Here is a 16,431-nt window from a genome sequence, read left to right on the forward strand (position 1 = left end):
GACTGAAACCAGTTTAAAGCATGCTTCCCTATTCCAGAGCTCTGGAGTTTGTTGAGTAGGATAGCATGATCAACAGTATCAAAAGCCTTTGCAAAATCTAGGAATACTGCACCAGTGAGTTGACCCTGTTCCATTCCACACTGGATTGTGACCCCTAGGCAGCGTGCTTGGGCTACTGGGTGAATGATCGTAGTTCCAACAGTAATGTGGAAGGAGGTAGTAGGGCCAGGTTTGGGAGGAAGTATGAGGAGCTCTGTTTTAGCCATGTTGAGTTTAAGGCGGCGGAGGGCCATCCAGGATGATATAGCAGAGAGACATTCAGAAACTTTGGTTTGTACAGCAGGTGTAAGGTCGGGTGTTGAAAAGTACATTTGTGTGTCGTCAGTATGGAGGTGATAATTAAACCCAAAAGATGTTATTAGGTCACCTAGAGAGAGTGTGTACAGAGAAAAGAGGAGAGGTCCCAGGACAGAGCCCTGGGGTACCCCCGCAGAGAGATCAATAGAGGAGGAGGAGGTGTTAGCAGAAGAGACACTGAAAGTACGATGGGAGAGGTAGGATGAGATCCAGGATAGAGCTTTGTTCCGAATACCAAGAGTATGGAGAATGTGAAGGAGAAGAGGGTGGTCCACGGTGTCAAATGCTGTAGAGAGGTCGAGTAATATGAGCAGAGTGTTATGACCTCTGTCTTTGGAAGCATGGATGTCATCAGTTATTTTAGTGAGGGCTGTTTCCGTGGAGTAAGCAGTGCGGAAGCCAGATTGTAGAGGGTCTAGGAGAGAATAGGTGTTGAGAAAATGGAGCAAGCGAGAGTATACAAGACGTTCAAGGAGTTTAGAGGCAAAAGGCAGGAGGGAGACAGGTTGATGGTTAGAAAGACAGGTAGGGTCAAGCTTTGTGTTTTTGAGTATTGGTATGACTGTTGTATGTTTAAAGGAGGATGGAAAGGTTCCAGAGCAGAGGGAGGAGTAAAAAATGTGTGTGAGCGTAGGGATTATAGTAGGAGCAAGAGGTTTTAGGAGATGGGAGGGAATGGGGTCAAGAGGGCAAGTGGTAGAGGTAGAAGAGGCGATCAACAGCGACAGATCCTCCTCTGAGACAGTGGAAAAAGAGTCAAGGAAGGCAGGAGGAGAGTTAGGAAGAGGTGTAGGATGGGAGGAAGAAACAGAGGGGATGTTCTGACGTATGGATTCCACCTTTTCCTTAAAATAGTCAGCAAAGTCCTGAGCGGAGATGGAGGAAGGAGAGGCAGCTGAGGGTGGTTTGAGTAGAGTATCAAAGACAGAGAACAGTCGGCGTGGGTTAGACTTGTGCATGTTGATTAGTGAAGAAAAGTAGGCTTGTTTAGCTTGCGAGAGGGCAGAGTTGAAACAGGATAGCATAAATTTGTAGTGAAGGAAGTCTGCGAGAGCATGAGATTTCCTCCAGAGGCGTTCGGAGGAACGAGTGGAGGAACGCAGCATGCGCATGTGGGAATTTAGCCAGGGTCTAGGGTTAGAAGGGCGAATGCGGCAGAGAGAAAGCGGGGCATGTAGATCAAGAGAGGAGGACACGGCAGAGTTGTATTTTCTAACCAGGTTGTCAGGGTCTGTAGCAAAGCTAAGAGAGGAGAGGGAGGAGCGTAAAGTGGACTCAAAGTCAGGTAAGTGAATAGAGCGCAGGTTTCTGCAGAACCGGGGGGTAGATGAAGGTGGAGAAGGGAAGAAGCGAGATAGAGAGAATGAGATGAGGTGATGGTCAGAGAGAGGAAAAGGGGAAATGGAGAAATCAGAGAGAGAGAAGTTTTTAGTGAAAACCAGGTCTAAGTAGTGGCCATCCTTGTGGGTGCTGGCTGCAGTCCACTGTTGAAGGCCAAAAGAAGAGGTTAGAGAAAGAAAGCGGGAAGCCCAAGGGAGAGAGGGGTCATCAATGTGGCAATTGAAGTCCCCAAGGAGAAGAACAGGGGAGTCTGAGGAGAGAAAGAAAGAGAGCCAGGATTCAAAGTGAGAGAGAAAGGCAGAAGGGGGATGAGTAGAGGTAGGTGGGCGATAGATGACCGCCACATGAGCAGGGAGAGGAGAGAAGATCTGGACAGTGTGAACCTCAAAGGAGGGAAAAGCAAGAGAGGGGGGAATAGGAAGGGTTCGGTAACGGCAGAGAGAGGAGAGCAGGAGCCCCACGCCTCCACCCCTGCCATCAGTGCGCGCAGTGTGGGAGAAGGAAAGGCCACCGTAGGAGAGGGCAGCTTCCAGAGCAGAGTCAGACAGAGTGAGCCAGGTCTCAGTTATAGCAAATAGGAGCAGAGAGTGAGAGAGAAAAGTCATGCACAGAGAGGAGCTTGTTAGAAAGGGAGCGAGCATTCCAAAGGGCACAGGAGAAAGGGAGAGAGGAGGGAGGGTGGCAGGGGATGGGTATGAGGTTGGAGGGGTTGACACCAGAAGGAGTAGAGGTTGCAATTGGCAGGCGAGGACGAGCGCATGTAGAAATAAGGCACGGACCAGGATTGGGAGAGATATCCCCAGAAGCAAGGAGGAGAAGCATGGATAGAAAGAGGATGTGTGAGGTTGATTTGTAGGGGTGTGTTTTAGTGCAGGGTGTATAGCTGTGTGGTGACAGAGGGTGCAGGTAAGAAAGGAGTTCATGTGAACTGAGAAGTGGGGAAGAAAGGAGAGATGGAGATATATGAATAGAGTTAGAGACATAAGGAGACTGGTGGAAGGAAGTGCATAATTTGAAAATGAGTGAGGTTACAGCAAATACAAAAAATAAAGGCGACATCACAGCAATAGTTAAGTGTTGAGATGTGAAGTCTGTGATAGATGATATCCTCCTTTCCAACGTAGATCAAATGCAGGAATCGGAAGCAGTATGTGTTGGCCACTTTTCCACTTCTTTTTGAACTTCCTTTTTAATCTTCATAACTACTTCAAACATTTCTACTTAAAAGCATATCTGCTTGGGAGCAGTGTATTATCACTTCTGTACACTTGAACAATTTCACAACCTGTATCACTTTGCAAGTGCACCTTATTAACACTTAAAATGTTCTTTCTTAATATTTCACCATTTTTATTTAGTGTGCAATACTGTTGCAGGGTACATGCAACCACACACGCGGGTTCTCTTGATAAGGCTTATTTATTGAGCCTTACAAAAAATACAACACATAAAAACAAAATAGCTTCTCTTCAGCATACAAAAACAAAATACTGTCTCTTCAGCATAGAAACAAGGCAGCTTCTCTTCAGCATGCAGGACACAGATAGTTCATCAAACATGTACTTTGCAAAACAGACCTTATAGCAGTAATCTCTTCAGCCTTTCAGTCCTGTCTCCTGACCAGCTAGCCTACATGTGTGTACAGCCTGGGGGTTTTAAAACACCTTGATTATACAGTTGGGGTCAGACTAATTAAGCAGCCCTTCTCAACTGAAACTTAACCTCGTCACTGCTGCACTGCAAGCCTAAACATAGGTTTGCCAGGTATACAGTATGGCTGGTGACGTTCATTCACCCTGTCACAAATACATTTGTCTACTATTTTTCTGCCCTACAGAGCATACACTCTGGAATGGAATAATTGGAGACTTACAATACGAGCAAGTGCCATCCATATACAACATTTTAAGGGCGCAAGAAAGTGCAAGGACTAGTCACAGACCCATACTAAGCAAATGCTTCATTGAAGAGATTATGATTCAGGCGCCATTTGAAGATGGGTGGAGATGGGAATTGGTGGAGTCTGAGGGGGAGGGTGGCACAGTAAGGAAGATAGGTTTTAGATGTGAGAGTACTGTAGAGACAAATGGGGCATATAGGAGACAGTGTTTACTAGAGCTGGAAGGGGTATGGCAGGAGATAAGAGCTGAGATGTAAGAGGGTATGACAAAAAAACACTGGATTGCGCTCTAACACTCCCAATAACTGCTCAGTGCAATAAACATATATAATCTTATATAACATATAACATATCTACTATATATTTGTGAAAGCACTGTATGTTTGTCTGCATGGCCTGTGTCCCTAGGGGAAATCTCATTGGTCCCTTGGGCCGCCCGCCCCCGCACCTCTCATTGGCCTGAGGCGGAGTGACGGGCCAAAACACAGGCCACACACACACACAAGGCAAAACACACACACACACCCACACACCCAACCACACCTCTCTCCTCTCCCCCCCCCCCCCCCATCACATTCACCTCCTCCTCTCCCCGCACACACAGAGCACGCGGCTCTCCCCTCACCCCCCCCCCCCCCCACACACACAGAGCACACGGCTCTCCCCTCACCCGGCGCTCTCCCTCACCCCCCCCCCACACAGAGCACGCGGCTCTCCCCTCACCCGGCGCTCTCCCTCACCCCCCCCCCCCCACACACAGAGCATGCGGCTCTCCCCTCACCCGGCGCTCTTCCTCACCCCTCCCCCCCACACAGAGCACCCGGCTCTCCCCTCACACAGGCCTCTCCTCCGGCTGTCTCCGCCTCTCCTCCGGCTGTCTCCGCCTCTCCCCGTGAGAGGCCAAGCACCTCCTCACCGGAGCGTCTCAGCCTCGCCGCGGAGGAGCCGGAGCAGGGCGGCCGGTATCCGGGGGAAGAGGAGTGCGGCCATGTGCAAGATGAGTACACGCAGGGGAATGGCTTATTTAACGCGTCCCTTGCCCTCCCTGCCCCCCTGCCCTCCCTGCCCCCCTGCCCTCCCTCCCCCTGCCCTTTGCCCCCCCTGCCCTCCCTCCCCCTGCCCTTTGCCCCCCCTGCCCTCCCTCCCCTTTTCCCCCCCTGCCCTTTGCCCCCCCTGCCCTCCCTCCCAATGCCCTTTGCCCCCTGCCCTCCCTCCCAATGCCCTTTGCCCCCTGCCCTTTGCCCCCTGCCCTTTGCCCCCCCTCCCCCTGCCCTTTGCCCCCTGCCCTCCCTCCCCTGCCCTTTGACCCCTGCCATTTGACCCCCCTGCCCTTTGCCCCCCTGCCCTCCCTCCCCTTTGCCCCCCTGCCCTCCCTGCCCTTTGCCCCCCCCTGCCCTCCCTCCCAATACCCTTTGCCCCCCCTGCCCTCCCTCCCAATACCCTTTGCCCCTGCCCTCCCTCCCAATGCCCTTTGCCCCCTGCCCTCTCTCCCCCTGCCCTCCCTCTCCCTGCCCTTTGCCCCCCTCCCCCTGCCCTTTGCCCCCTGCCCTCCCTGCCCTTTGACCCCTGCCCTTTGACCCCCCCTGCCCTCCCTCCCCCTGTCCTTTAACCCCTCCTGCCCTCCCTCCCCCTGCCCTTTGCCCCCCCTGCCCTCCCTCCCCCTGCCCTTTGCCCCCCCTGCCCTCCCTCCCCCTGCCCTTTGCCCCCCTGCCCTCCCTCCCCTTTGCCCCCCCTGCCCCCCTCCCCTTTGCCCCCCCTGCCCTCCCTCCCAATGCCCTTTGCCCCCTGCCCTCCCTCCCAATGCCCTTTGCCCCCTGTCCTTTGCCCCCTGCTCTCCCTCCCCCTGCCCTTTGCCCCCTGCCCCCCACCCCCCTGCCCTTTGACCCCCCTGCCCTTTGACCCCTGCCCTTTGACCCTCCCTCCCCCTGCCCTTTGCCCCCCTGCCCTCCCTCCCCTTTGCCCCACTGCCCTCCCTCCCCCTGCCCTTTGCCCCCCTGCCCTCCTTCCCCCTTCCCTTTGCCCCCCTGCCCTCCCTCCCCCTGCCCTTTGCCCCCTGCCCTCTCTCCCCTGCCCTCTCTCCCCTGCCCTTTGCCCCCTGCCCTCCCTCCCCCTGCCCTTTGCCCCCCCCTGCCCTCCCTGCCCTTTGCCCCCCCTGCCCTCCCTCCCCCTGCCCTTTGCCCCCCTGCCCTCCCTCCCCTTTGCCCCCCCTGCCCCCCCTCCCCTTTGCCCCCCCTGCCCTCCCTCCCAATGCCCTTTGCCCCCTGTCCTTTGCCCCCTGCCCTCCCTCCCCCTGCCCTTTTCCCCCTGCCCCTGCCCCCCTGCCCTTTGACCCCCCTGCCCTTTGACCCCCCTGCCCTTTGACCCCCCTGCCCTTTGACCCTCCCTCCCCCTGCCCTTTGCCCCCCATGCCCTCCCTCCCCCTGCCCTTTGCCCCCCCTGCCCTCCCTCCCCTTTGCCCCCCCTGCCCTCCCTCCCCCTTTCCCTTTGCCCCCCTGCCCTCTTTCCCCCTTCCCTTTGCCCCCCTGCCCTCCCTCCCCCTGCCCTTTGCCCCCTGCCCTCTCTCCCCTGCCCTCTGCCCCCTGCCCTCCCTCCCCCTGCCCTTTGCCCCCTGCCCTCCCTCCCCCTGCCCTTTGCCCCCTGCCCTCCCTCCCCCTGCCCTTTGCCCCCTGCCCTTTTTCACCCTGCCCCCCCTCCCCCTGCCCTTTTCCCCTTTGCCCCCCTGCCCTTTGCCACCCTGCCCTTTGCCCCCCTGCCCTTTGCCCTCTTGCCCCCCTCCCTCCCTGCCCCTCTTGCCCCTCCCTGTCCTTAGCCCCCCCGCCCCTCCCTGGCCTTTTCCCCCTCCCTGCCCTTTGCCCCCGCCCTCCCTGCCCTTTGCCCCCATCCCTCTCTGCCCTTTGCCCCCGCCCTTCCCTGCCCTTTGCCCCCTCCCTGCCCTTTGCCCCCGCCCCTCCCTGCCCTTTGCCCCCCCCGCCCCTCCCTGCCCTTTGCCCCCGCCCCTCCCTGCCCTTTGCCCTCCCTGCCCTTTGCCCCCCCACCCCTCCCTGCCCCTTTGCCCCCCTGCCCCTTTGCCCCCCCACCCCTCCCTGCCCCTTTGCCCCCCTGCCCCTCCCTGCCCCTTTGCCTCCCTGCCCCTTTGCCTCCCTGCCCCTTTGCCCCCTGCCCCTTTGCCCCTTTGCCCCCCCGCCCCTCCCTGCCCCTTTGCCCCCCCGCCCCTCCCTGCCCCTTTGCCCCCCCGCCCCTCCCTGCCCCTTTGCCCCACTGCCCTTTGCCCTCCCGCCCTTCCATGCCCCTTGCCCCCCCCCCCGCCCTTCCACGCCCCTCCCGGGTATACCAGCTAGTATATATACATATACACACCAAGAGCATGACCTAGCGCAAGGGGAGACAAGAAAGAAAAAGAACAAAGGGTAGTATGTCTTAAAAATTAACCCCTTAATTGGTAAGATATGCACTCACAGCGTTTCTTGCAATTCGAGCCTTTTATCCACTCTGGGATCTGCATACAGTCTTCTGGGAACGTTCTTGGATCTTTTTCTTCAGACACCCAACTAACACGTCCTGCGGGGATGGGGAGGAGCAACCCCGCTACCACATCCCGCCCGGTGGCCAGTAGGAGCATAGGGGACAGAGAGGAGCACCTCCACTACCACCTCCCGCCTCGTGGGGACAGGGAGGAGTGACAGGGACGGGGAGGAGCAACCCCGCTACCACCTCCCGCACGGCGGGCAGCGGGAGAGCCGGGGACGGATGAGCACCCCCGACGGGGACGAGCGATGGGGAGGAGTACGGGGATGGGGAGGAGCACCCCCGCTATCACCTCGCAGGGACGGGGAGGAGCACCCCCGCTATCACCCCAGACTTCAGAAAGTTTCAAAAGTCTTGACCTATGTATTTCTCCAAACCCCAGGGGAGCGATGATGAAGGCCATGTAAAGAAAAACATTACATACAGTAGTGCAATAATGCTAAACACAGTGAAAGTGAAATTATAAAAGGGAGCTCCAAAATTCCTACTCACAATTGAGTAGAAGTATAGAAGCAGTAATCCAACCAGTGGCAATGATGTCCCTGGATGGTGTGTGGTAGTAGGATCAGCAATAATAAGAAAATGAGTAATGGGCAGAGTAAGTTTATGGTGTGGCTTTGTGGTAATAAAACAAGGAATAAATGCTGCACACCACAATATAATAAAGAGACTGATACAGCTAACGGTGCTCCCTTCAATGTACGATCGGCTGCGGCAACTTTCTTGCACTTGACAAAGTCCTATTAGGTCAACACGTTGTGTATGCTTAAATACAGTAAATGTTCACTTTTTTTTAAATCCGTGTGCCTCATCTCCTATTTTCATTGTGTGGCTTTGTGGTAAGTCGCAATCTCACCGCTCTACCGCCCGCGCATCGTCTTGTTCCCCTGGCGTCACTTCCAGTCACATGAACTCACCCGCTGGAGCCGTCAGGGGATGCCTCTCTCTGAGTCTTGCTGCAAGCCACGCTCTTCGTGTTTCGCCATATGCAAATGACGGCATCCTCCTGAGAATTTTGGAGCTCCCTTGTATCATTTCACTTTCACTGTGTTTAGCATTATTGCACTATGTAATGTTTTTCTTTACATGGCCTTCATCATCGCTCCCCTGAGGTTTGGAGAAATGTAAGAGGGTATAGAAGAGGGTAGAGTCTTAAAGGAGAGAAGGAGAATGTTATTAGTAATGCAGAGTTTTAATTGGAAGCCACTGAAAAGACCTCAGGAGAAGTACAGCAGAGAGAGACCAAAAAGAAAGGGATATTATTCAAACCACAGTGTTTTTTGTTTTTTAAATAAAAGTAATAAATTGAGTATAGAGTTTGAATGAGGGAAGGCCGGAGAGGTTAAAGTTGCAATAGTGGGGATATGAGGGTATGCATGAGCATTTTAGAAAAGGGCAGATTGTGGAAACATAGCGGATGGAATAATGGCAATATTTTCAACAGCCTGAATGTGAGAAGGGAAGGGAGGAATCATATATTAAACCAAGGCTGCATTTTTGGCAAATATGATTAATAATCATTTTAATGTGTCATTTTTGGACTGTGAGACTTTATGGAGCAATTGGGGCTGGTTTAGGTGCCTATGTAGACTTCTCCAACCTATCTTTACATTATAGATTTGTTTGGTTGGGTTGATATCATGTACACTTAGATAATCAGTACAGTAATAAATAATTATATAATGTGTATCAAAATGAATTCAGTGTGAGAGCTGCCAGAAAGAAATGTCAAGTCTCTAGGACCACAACCAGTCATTGGGGGCCACTGGATGTCCAGGGCCACAATTTTAAGGCCGTGCGTATAGAGTGAAGAGAACATTTTGCTAATTTAGTAGCGATAAAGTAAATTATGCAGAATATTTTGGAATGGTAATTTGTTTTCAGTCATTTATTTACAGATTTGAAAACATTTAAGTTCTGTCTTTTTTGTTTCCTTCTGTTAGAGAACTGCCAGAATGAGGAGCAAAACTGGAGCCCAGATATGTCCAGAAGCGGTTTGACCCACAGCAGCCCAGAAGTGCCAACAAAACATGATTCCTGTCCCATGTTGGATAAGTGCAAAGAACCAGTGCCCCATGATGGTGAATTTACCGGCCTTGTACAGCATACAGTACAAACTGGGTCTAAGAATGGGTCAAGCAGAAGATATGAGAGAGATGGACAGCTTTTTGTCTGTTGCGAGTGTGGTAAAGGCTTCTCATTAGATAGGGAATTTCTCACACACGTTTGTGCCAACACTAGGGAGCAACCCTTTACCTGTACAGACTGTGGAAAAAACTTTTCACTGAAGCAGAATCTCCTTTCACACCAGAGTATTCACACAGCGGACAAACCTTTTAATTGTACAGAGTGTGGGAAACAGTTCAGTACTAAGAGGTACCTTCTCGATCACCAGAGGATTCATACAGGGGAGAAACCGTTCACATGCACAGAGTGCGGAAAAAGATTTTCACAGAAGGGCAACCTCCTCGCACATGAGAGGATTCATACAGGGGTAAAACCGTTCCCATGTTCAGAGTGTGAAAAAAGTTTTTCACAGAAGAGCAGCCTCCGACAACATGAGAGGATTCACACAGGCGAGAAACCGTTCACATGTACAGTGTGTGGAAAAAACTTTTCACTGAAGAGGAACCTCCTCACACATGAGAGTATTCACACAGGTGAGAAACCGTTCACATGTACAGAGTGTGGGAAGCAATTCAGTATTGAGAACAATCTGCTTTATCACCAGAAGATTCATACAGGGAAAAAGCCTTTCACATGTACAGAGTGTGGAAAAAGTTTTTCTTGGAAAAGCCACTTCCTCATACATGAGAGGATTCACACAGGGGTGAAACCGTTCACATGTACAGAGTGTGGAAAAAGCTTTTCAGTGAAGCATAATCTCCTTTCACACCAGAGTATTCACACAGCGGACACACCTTTTAATTGTACAGAGTGTGGGAAACAGTTCAGTACTAAGAGGTACCTTCTCGATCACCAGAGGATTCATACAGGGGAGAAACCATTCACATGCACAGGGTGCGGAAAAAGCTTTTCACAGAAGAGCAACCTCCTCACACATGAGAGGATTCATACAGGGGTGAAACTGTTCACATGTACAGAGTGTGGGAAACAATTCAGTATTAAGAACAATCTGCTTTATCACCAGAAGATTCACACAGAGAAGAAACCTTTCACATGTACAGTGTGTGAAAAAAGATTTTCATGTAAAAGCCACTTCCTCGCACATGAGCGGATTCACACAGGGGAGAAACCGTTCACCTGTATAGAGTGTGGGAAAAGCTTTTCACAGAAGAGCAACCTCCTTATACATGAGAGGATTCACACAGGGAAGAAACCGTTCACATGTACAGAGTGTGGGAAAAACTTTTCACTTAAGAGCAACCTCCTTACACATGAGAGGATTCACAAAGGAAAGAAACTGTTCTCATGTACAGAGTATGGGAAACAAGTCAGTATTAAGAACAATCTGCTTTATCACAAGAAGATTCATACAGGGAAGAAACCTTTCACATGTACAGAGTTTGGAAAAAGCTTTTCACTGAAGGGAAATCTCCTTTCACACCAGAGTATTCACACAGCGAACAAACCTTTTAATTGTACAGAGTGTGGGAAACAGTTCAGGGCTAAGAGGTACCTTCTCGATCACCAGAGGATTCATACAGGGAAGAAACTTTTCTCATGTGCTGAGTGTGGGAAACAGTTAAGTACTAAGAGGTACCTTCTCGATCACCAGAGGATTCATACAGGGGCGAAACCATTCATTTGCACAGAGTGCGGAAAAAGGTTTTCACAGAAGAGCAACCTCCTCGCACATGAGAGGATTCATACAGGGGTGAAACCGTTCACATGTACAGAGTGTGGAAAAAGCTTTTCATCGAAGAGCATCCTCCTCACACATGAGAGGATTCACACAGGCGAGAAACCGTTCACATGTACAGTGTGTGGAAAAAACTTTTCACTGAAAAGGACCCTCCTCACACATGAGAATATTCACACAGGCAAGAAACCGTTCACATGTACAGAGTGTGGAAAAAGCTTTTCATGGCAGAGCAACCTCCTCACACATGAGAGGATTCACACAGAAAATAAACTGTTCACATGTACAGTGTGTGGAAAAAGCTTTTCACAGAAGAAGAACCTCCTCACACATGAGAGGATTCACACAGGGGAGAGACCGTTCACATGTACAGAGTGTGGGAAAAGCTTTTCACTGAAGGGGAATCTCCTTTCACACCAGAGTATTCACACAGCGGACAAACCTTTTAATTGTACAGAGTGTGGGAAACAGTTCAGTAGTAAGAGGTACTTTCTCGATCACCAGAGGATTCATACAGGGAAGAAACTTTTCTCATGTGCTGAGTGTGGGAAACAGTTAAGTACTAAGAAGTACCTTCTCGATCACCAGAGGATTCATACAGGGGCGAAACCTTTCACATGCACAGAGTGCGGAAAAAGCTTTTCACAGAAGTGCAACCTCCTCGCACATGAGAGGATTCATACAGGGGTGAAACCGTTCACATGTACAGAGTGTGGAAAAAGCTATTCATCGAAGAGCATCCTCCTCACACATGAGAGGATTCACACAGGCGAGAAACCGTTCACATGTACAGTGTGTGGAAAAAACTTTTCACAGAAAAGGACCCTCCTCACACATGAGAATATTCACACAGGCGAGAAACCGTTCACATGTACAGAGTGTGGAAAAAGCTTTTCATGGAAGAGCAACCTGCTCACACATGAGAGGATTCACACAGAAAAGAAACTGTTCACATGTACAGAGTGTGGAAAAAGCTTTTCATCGAAGAGCATCCTCCTCACACATGAGAATATTCACACAGGCGAGAAACCGTTTACATGTACAAAGTGTGGAAAAAGCTTTTCATGGAAGAGCAACCTCCTCAAACATGAGAGGATTCACACAGAAAAGAAACTGTTCACATGTACAGTGTGTGGAAAAAGCTTTTCACAGAAGAAGAACCTCCTCACACATGAGAGGATTCACACAGGGTAGAAACCGTTCACATGTACAGAGTGTGGGAAGCAATTCAGTATTAAGAACAATCTGCTTTATCACCAGAAGATTCATACAGGGAAAAAACCTTTCACATGTACAGAGTGTGGAAAAAGCTTTTCGTGGAAAAGCCACTTCCTCATACATGAGAGGATTCACACAGGGGAGAAACCGTTCACATGTACATATGAAACCGTTCACATTTCCACACATGAGTGTGGAAAAAGCTTTTCACTGAAGCAGAAAGTTCTTTCACACCAGAGTATTCACACTGCGGACACACCTTTTAATTGTACAGAGTGTGGGAAATAATTCAGTTCTAAGGTATCTTCTCGATCACCAGAAGATTCATACAGGGGAGGAACCTTTCACATGCACAGAGTGCAGAAAAAGCTTTTCACAGAAGAGCAACTTCCTCACACATGGGAGGATTCACACAGGGGAGAAACTGTTCAGATGTACATAGTGGGGAACCATTCAGTATTAAGAACAATTTCCTTTATCACCAGAAGATTCATACAGAGCAGAAACCTTTTACATGTAAAGAGTTTGGGAGAAGCTTTTCTCTTAATTGCAACTCCGTCACATATCAGAGGATTCATACAGGTACTAAATTTATACAGGTGATACATTTGCTTTTTCAGATTAGTGTTGGGCAACATACTGGCGGCATAGTAATGTCGTGCTAATAAAAGTGGTTGGTAACTCGATACTTACCATTATTTATTACCATGATATTTATATATGCCGACTGTAGACAGCTAAGTAGGGATGGGTCTGACAGTAAAAGGAGGGGGCAGGTCTTTCAGAGAGAGGAGGGGGTGGGTCTGCCAGAGAGAGTTGTGAATTAATTTCTGGAATAGAGAGAAAGGAGTGGGGGTAGGTCTAGCAGACGAGTGATGGTAGGTCTGGCACAGAGCGAAAATTGGGTGGGTCTGACAGCAAAGTGGAGGCTGGTCTTGCAGAGAAGAGTGGGGGCGGATCTGGCAGAGAGAGGAGTGGGACTGAGTCTTGAAGAAAGAACAGTTGGGGTGGATCTGGCAGAGAACAAGGGGGGTGAATCAGTCAAAAAGGGTGGATTGGGATGGGTCGTACAGATAGAGCAGTGTGCTGGCTGCTCGGCCAGAGAGGAGGATGAAGATCTGACAGTGAGGAGTAGGCCAGGTTTGGCAGAGAGAAGGGTGGTTTACAGTCTGGTAGAGAGGAGTTGTGGTTGATCTGACAGAGAGAGAGCAAGAAGTAGGGGCAGGTATGGAAATGAGAAAGTAGTAGGGGTGGGTATGGTAAAAAGAAGTGGGGATGGGAAAGTATCAACAGAATTCTGAGGGACACAGATACAAATTGAAAAGTGACCCACGAATCAATTCTCTGAGTTATTGAAAATAATTTACATATCTAGTAAAGGAGAAGCCGAAATTCACAATATTCTATTTCATACTTAAGATCCATAAAAATTTAACAAATCCTCCTGGAAGAACGATAATATCGGGTATAAACTCCCTAACCTCCAATCTTTTTGAGTACATCGATGTTTACCTACACAAATACGTTAAGTCCCAGAAATCATACTTAAAAGATGCTACTAGTATATTAATTGCGTTGGATAATTACAAATGGGAGGAAGGAATGATACTAGCTACATGTGATGTGACATCTCTACACTTCCATAGGACATGAAAAGGGGTGTAGAGCCATGAAAAATGTATTATACAAATATGTTGAAATAAGGAAATAGAATACGGGGAGCGCAAGAGAAAAGAATATAAATAAACAATGATCAGTGACATTTTTAGACCAATTAAATCAAATAAAAAATAACTCTCAGGATAGTGGGAGTGTGTAATATTTTTTATTTTTTTTGCTGTACTCATCCGGCTATGTGTGAGACTAACTCACAAAGTAGGTTCTTTGTACACTGGAGTGTCTCCTTCCCTCAGCTATAGAGTTGTCTTGTTCATTCTCTGTGTATAGTATATACACCAACACCCGGCATCCTCATTATAGATCCAATAAGGATGACCGATAGCCGCAGGGAAAGTATAGAAATGCAGTTTAATAATTTAAAATAAGAGTAACAAGTTACATGTAAAAACACACCTCCGGTACATGCAGTCGCTTCCAGCCCCCGTTTCCTTGTGGGATTGTGGGCACAGAGCATGATGGAAATGGATTATAAATATAAATGCAAGATATGAAGACTTTCTTAAACAAATTAGTTCTTTATATTTCTTTCCCTGGATGAATTGGTAATCAATCATATATGTGGTTTTTTTGAAGAGATAAGACTACACGGGGAGATGGAGTGGCTCAGTGAATAAAGATACTGACTGGCACTGAGCAGGGTAACCTGGTTCAATTCCCAGTGTTGGCTCCTTGTGACCTTGGGCAAGTCACTTTATCTCCCTGTGCCTCAGGCACCAAAAACATAGATTGTAAGCTCCACAGGGCAGGGACCTCTGCCTGCAAAATGTCTCTGTAAAGCGCTGCGTAAAAATAGCAGCGCTATACAAGAACATGCTATTATTATTATTATTACACCATTGTCATCATTAGAATTTATGCAATAAATATGCACACACGGCCGTGACAACGGTCTGTTTGTGTTGCTGTTGGAGCCCAGCCTATCATGAGGAGTACACGGAAGATTTTAAGTGCCTAAGGTCTGTTTTTCTTGTGCCATTTAGCTTTCCTAGAACCTCTTCCTTCCTGTTTCAACTAGGGCTTGTGTACTTGGGTGTTTACACCCCTTACTCCTACGTGGCTAGGGCTCTGTTGTATTATATTAGTGTCATTTTAGACAGGTTTTATTATGTATTTCTGATATATGTATGTTTGTATGATGAACTATTTTCTTTGATATAAAATATATGTATTCATTTTGGCTTCTCTTGGTTTCATTTTCATGCGCTCCTATTTTTGTTTTTTGTTTGCCGAGTATGTCCCGCTGATCATGGGAGACTAGGAGCTGCGGGGTGAAACCGGGTAGCCGAGAGGGTGGTCGTTTGGAGGGACAGCACGCTCAATACATTTTCTACTAGAAGTTTGAAAACCCCTCTAACTTTGAAAAGATATGTGCAGTAGGAGCATATCGGAAGGGTCTGATCTCGGGGATCTACAGTACATGGGACTAGCACGTGCCTTGACCCCCGTCAACCATAGCTATATGCTTAAGTGGACTGCAGACCTCAATATAGAAATAGATAGAGAAGACTGGGATGATATCTGGGAGGCTGCAACAAAAACCTCAATTTGTACCACCATCAAGGAAAATATCCCCTCATCCCCCTCTCTCGCTCCCCTCTTTTTTCCTCTCTCCCTTTTAACTATCCTTACTCCTCTTGAAAAGGAGAGACGGGTGCACATCCATAGACACACCCCATCCGGACGGAGAGGTGGACGATTCTCTTGGATCCTAACAGGTTACGCGGAAGCTCTAATAATGTCAATTTGTTCAAAAATACCCAACGACTTCTGTACCAGCTTGTTGTGTTATGATATGATGTACCCTACCCTCTAAAAAAACAATAAAAATATTTTGGGGGAAAAAAAAAGAATATCATGCTTAAACCAGAACACATTTAAATATGTTTACATCTCGGTTTCAAGATCTATTATTTATTTTTATTTATTTATAAAATGTTTTACCAGGAAGTAATACATTAAGATTTACCTCTTGTTTTCAAGTATGTCCTGGGCATAGAGTTAAAAATAATAGATTGTTACAAATACAGTTATATAAATGAACAGGATATACATTATATACAATACATTGCATGCACAGTTAGAGAAGATGTATATTATAGGCTTATGAAACAGTTACAGACCAGATTAAAATGTGAGACAGCCTTAGTTTTGAAAGAACTTAAACTGGTGGTGGATGTGAGAGTCTCAGGTAGGTTGTTCCAGTTTTGGGGTGCACGGTAAGAGAAGGAGGAGCGGACGGATACTTTGTTGAGCCTTGGGACCATGAACAGTCTTTTGGAGTCTGATCTCAGATAAGTGCTGCATGTGGTAGGGGTGAGGAGCTTGTTCAGATAGATGGGTAGCTTGCCCGGAAAGTATTTGAAGGCAAGACAGGATAGGTGAACTTTGCGTCTAGACTCGAGTGATGACCAATCTAGTTCTTTGAGCATTACGCACTGATGAGTGTTGTAGTTGCATTGGAGAACAAAACATCAAATTGAATTGTAGAGGGTGTCAAGTTTGCTAAGGTGGGTTTGGGGTGCCGAGCCATATACTATGTCTCCATATTCAATAATTGGCATTAGCATCTGCTGTGCGATACGCTTTC

General features: G+C 48.6%; 1 protein-coding gene across 1 annotated transcript in view; it reads left to right on the forward strand.

The window, feature by feature from the left end:
• The window catches only part of LOC142488330 (uncharacterized), a 109,076-nt gene extending 94,060 nt beyond the window's left edge, over positions 1-15,016 (forward strand). Inside the window, exon 6 of the mRNA XM_075588706.1 lies at positions 9,067-15,016. Coding sequence (XP_075444821.1) covers positions 9,067-12,140 — 3,074 coding nt within the window. The 3' untranslated portion in view covers positions 12,141-15,016. The remainder of the gene's footprint in view (positions 1-9,066) is intronic.
• Positions 15,017-16,431: the final 1,415 nt, after the last annotated feature.

Source organism: Ascaphus truei, chromosome 2 (genome assembly GCF_040206685.1).
Source record: "Ascaphus truei isolate aAscTru1 chromosome 2, aAscTru1.hap1, whole genome shotgun sequence".
NCBI classification, from domain to species: Eukaryota; Metazoa; Chordata; class Amphibia; order Anura; family Ascaphidae; genus Ascaphus; species Ascaphus truei.